The sequence below is a fragment of the Rhopilema esculentum genome, unplaced genomic scaffold, assembly GCF_057945365.1.
Source record: "Rhopilema esculentum isolate cy_ngs unplaced genomic scaffold, ASM5794536v1 HiC_scaffold_37, whole genome shotgun sequence".
NCBI lineage: Eukaryota > Metazoa > Cnidaria > Scyphozoa > Rhizostomeae > Rhizostomatidae > Rhopilema > Rhopilema esculentum.
Window position 1 is genome coordinate 1149091 of NW_028300848.1, and position 4632 is coordinate 1153722.

At 37.2% G+C, this 4632-nt stretch overlaps 1 protein-coding gene across 1 annotated transcript; it reads right to left on the reverse strand.

Moving 5' to 3' along the window:
* Positions 1 to 604: 604 nt before the first annotated feature.
* Positions 605 to 3817, reverse strand: LOC135684210 (apoptosis-inducing factor 1, mitochondrial). Its single transcript, XM_065199662.2, has one exon. It carries the CDS (start codon positions 3719 to 3721, stop codon positions 1586 to 1588), a length of 2136 nt encoding a protein of 711 aa, XP_065055734.2. The 5' UTR covers positions 3722 to 3817; the 3' UTR covers positions 605 to 1585.
* Between the last annotated feature and the right edge of the window lie 815 nt (positions 3818 to 4632).

Consider the following 4632-nt stretch of genomic DNA (forward strand, 5'->3'; position numbering starts at 1 on the left):
AATACATTTCAAGTGATAGTTGATAGGAAACAGTCATAATAATAATAATATAATAATAATAGGAGGAAATGTTACACAGGGTAAACCTTATCAGTGTTAAAAGTTCTTGTATCAAAAAGAGAGAAGTTCATACATCTTTTCAACTGTGTACATATGCCAGCTTTGGCATGCATAGTCTGGAGCTCCAACCCTTCTTTAAAGTTTTCAAATGTACTATATTTTGTGCAACACAAGCCCATATAAAAAATGTTTACCCAATAATTTAGTACCTGTGCAACTGGAATAATCATCAATCATGATCAATATTAATTTTTAAAATTTCAGATTTGGACACAGTAGAAATAATCAACTTTTCATTGAAAAAAGAAAAAACACCAATTCTATAACTTTGGAACAAAATCTTTCTCTTCCACTTAAACCTTAAAAATGAATAGAGCAAATAGTATTTTAGTCAACTAAATAATAATTTTAATACTCTTGCAAAATTTTAAATAAATCAGTTTGATTGTAGAATGAGAAGTAGATCTGAAGCTTAAATGATATGATTTTCTTAGAGCGATCATCTACAACACAGCGAAACAAAACATAATAAAGTTTGCAGAAGTTTCAATTGTTTAACTGTTCACTTCATTGTAACACACTCAAACTCTAACGCACAGGGGAATAACAATCAAAGCTAAGATAAAAAGCAGAAAATCGAAAGATTATATTAGTAATTAAGCATCAAAATTCTTTCTACGTAACTTTGAAAATTAAAGATACAAAATCTGATGGAATAGATGTATCAGGAATACCAGTAAACTCCATATATAAGATCTTAAAATGTTTGCCTTGGCAGGCTGAACAGATCCTTATATACTAGATGTTTCAATGGCTTTTTAATTGAATAGCCATCCACCGTCAAAACACATCTGAAATGCTTTCCTCAAAGAACAATTCTCTACCATTCCTAAATATAGCAATCTGCAGATAATAATTTCTTCCAATAGAGTTTTTAAGTGATGACATCACAAAATCCTATTTTTAGAGTTCTTGAATTTGGCTTTCATTGCATAAAAGTACACCTTGAAATACCTCTAAACATGCAAAACCAGTCAATGTGTTATGAATTGGCTGAGATATGGCCACATAAGCATAGGCTCTTTCCCCATGAACAGAGCCAAAATAACAGTAATCTGTTGGCAGGTTTGATATCTTTAATTGGATATTTAGAAGTATTTTATGGTGCTATTTTAGATTAAGTAGTCTAAATTTAAAAATACAAAAATAGATATTTTGTAAGTCACACTAAATAACTCTATTTTTCGGGTGAGTTGGATCTTATAGGATAGGGATGTGGGTATTTAAACTGTTATTTTATGTGGGTATTTACTAAATCAGAACAGAAAAGAAATTAACTGTTATCAAAATCAATTCTGTCATAATTTTGGTAGCACCAGGATAGGGAATATTATTGAATGTGAGCAATGTAAATCACTCCAACTCACACAGACGGCTTGCCTTTTTGAACAAGATACATAGGTCATATCTATATTGCAAAATGTCCTACATGCCACTTTTCTAAATAGCAATTCTAGAAACTAAATTATTCATGTATGTTAAATAGTTTAGCAACTTCAACTAGACTGTCTTGCTTTTTTTCTTCCTTTAAGATCTTACGAGCAACTGGCATTTTATTAAATACATTCCATAACAGTACACCAACAATGACTTGATCTTTCAAGTAAAAGACAACTCCTTTCCCGAAATCTTCAGATGCCCCCTCTGTGCTGCTAACAGTGTCAACAGGGACTGAAACTGACTCACCTGTTTCTGCATCTTCCTCAGTCTGGGATCTTAAATTCTCTCCTGTTGCTTCAACCACGGCTTTTGGAGAGTCAGCTTCAGTTGCTTTTGCCCATATACCAACTGTATCCAGTGTGTTATCTACAATACCAATAGCTTCATACCCAACATCTGGGCCTAGATCACTCCAAAACATTGACTGGTGCAGGTAAGCCTTCTTTGCTCCAGTCATGTTCTCTCCCGCTAGCCTTCCACTAACAACAGCATGGTCATGGTGCTCAACACGACGGCGTCCTAGTCTAACATCATAGAAACAAGCTGCATCACCAGCAACCCAAATATCTGATCTGGCTTGCAACTCAGAGTTCACTCTAAATCCACCATGCTCTGGATCCAACTCCAAACCTGCAGACTTAGCCAAATCAGTATTTGGCTCAATTCCAACACAAATAATAACATGTGATGCATCAATTGTTTCACCACTATCCAAATGAATGGATACTTTCCCATCATTGTTAAGTTCACCATTAACTGGGTGAACATTGGCATATGTCTTTACCCCTTCATTTTCAACCTTTTTTGTTGTCCATTCACTAAGGTAATTTGGAAGGACCTTGCCCATATTTCCACTTTCATGGTAGATTTGAGAGACAACCATTCCACTTTTCTTTCCTCTTGCACCAAGTGCACAGGCAAGTTCACTTCCTAGAAATCCACCACCAATTATTGCAACTGAATCAAGTGAACCAACTTGCTTCTCAAGTTTCCTATAGTCAGCAACTGTCCGAAAGAGGGTAACCTTGCTCTTCAAATCATCAGAAGCATTTGTAAAAATATCAAGACTCTTTGGATAACCTCCAGTAGCAATTAAAAGCTTTTCATATTTGATACCTTCTCCTCGTTTAAGATGAACTGTATGCTGTAATGGATCAATGTCTACAACCTTATGGCCAGTAAGAACAGCCACACCACCATTATCTTGTACTGGAAGCAGTTGTGGTTTTACATAGTAGGTATCATCTTCAAAAAAAACACTTCTCCTTTTTCCATTCCACTGTTTGAAAAACAATGTATCTGCGGAATCTTCATCCTCACTAAACCATAACTCCTTTGAAAGAGGTGGTCTCATATAAGGCAAAACCTCTTCTTCTCCAATGACGAGTATCTTAGCTTTGGGGTCATGTTTACGAATGGCCCTGCAAGCAGCATGTGATGCAGTCCCACCACCTATTATAACATAAGGAACAAACTCTGGAACTTTTGGCAGATCTTTGTATGCATTCTTTTTTACAGCTTCATCAACAGCAATCACCTCTTCCTGCTTTGTTTCTGAAGAGTCTTCAACTTTTATTTCATCTGAACTAGGTACAGTCTCCTCTGTTGCCACCTCAGCAATTCTCTCTTCTTGTTTTGCTTCACTTGGCTCCTCTGATGTGACCGTGACAGCAGCTTCTGGTTGTTCTTCAGCTGTGACTTCATTTGCTTGAGCATCCTCTACTTCACTCTGATTCTTCTCCACAACAGCAATTTCTGTCTGGTTATGTGAGTCATCTGTGTATCCTTTATTTACCTCTGCATTTCCCGTCACGACTGGACTTGCTGAAGCACTTTCTGACGGCTTTTTCACTTTATTATCAAGTGTAAATATATTCGACTGAACTGCTACGATAGTAGCAAGGCCTAAAGCACCAAGTCCAACAAATAATACGGTATTGTCTCCACCCTTCTGTGCAGACTCTTTCAACCCTCTATTGCCCTGTGTGTTTTGACATGGCCTAGAAAGTAATCGCAACCTTGCTTCTTTTCCTTGATGGGTTTGTTTGTTCAGTGTGCTAAAGGAGTTCCGAAGAACACCCACAAACGGCTTTGCTCGTGGTGAGAAACGGTTCCAGGCACACCTGACTACTTGGCTTGAAATAGCACTTCCAAGCATCATTAATAACGTAGAATACGTTCGTCCAGCGCAAAAACGTGTAACAGGATGCCAGCTTAGGCCCGACAATTCAATGCAACATGGACTTTGGGGTTCGTTTTGAAGACGAGGCAAGAAATGCACTACGAAATAATTACGAAATTTTTCTAAAAATGTCCGGAAAAAAAGTGAACCTTGACACCGACTAATGGATACAGAAGTGAGCATAAAATATATTTTCAGAAATAAGCCCTCAGCATAGAGGGTTAACCAATCCGAAGAAAAAGATTTATATCGTTGTTTTTTCATCTATCAAAGTTGTCAGTCAACCCAATGATCAATTTCACAAAACATTCACAAACGCATCTGTCTTTATTATTCCAAAAGTTTGTCCATGTCCAACGTCATTCCGAAATTCTTATATTTGTCCATTTTTTTCTTAAAGTCTTTAGCCCAACCACGTAGCTGTAGGTGTCAGCTAGGGGGGCAAACTCGAGCAAGAACCATACCTCAGGGGGCCAGGCTTTAAAACAAGAAAACAGATATATAACAAACAGACATATTTGGACAAAATCAAGGTAATGGAATTATAAATATGCCAAACTTTCAAAATATCATTTGGAAAAACTGTAGCCAGAGGGGGCAAGCTGTTGTCAAAATTTTCATTTGGGAGGCACAGCCCCCCCGTGCCCCCCAGCAGCTACGTGGCTGCTTTAGACGAGAATTGTTGCTATTGTAATTCAATTTGTTCTAACTCAATTTGGTAATAAAATTATGAAGTACATTATAGTAGAAAACATAAGGACCACTGTGAGTTCCTGGTCATATAGGATCTCGAGAGACCAAACTCTTGTTTCAGTGGTGTAGATTGAGGGGGTCAGATAGGGGCGAAAACCCCCTGTAAAGCTAAATGGTTATTTTGTCGGATAATTTCT

What these genes read in the sequence shown, in the direction of transcription:
- LOC135684210 (XM_065199662.2), bottom strand. Translation starts at nt 3,721, where the DNA reads ATGATGCTTGGAAGTGCTATTTCAAGCCAAGTAGTCAGGTGTGCCTGG.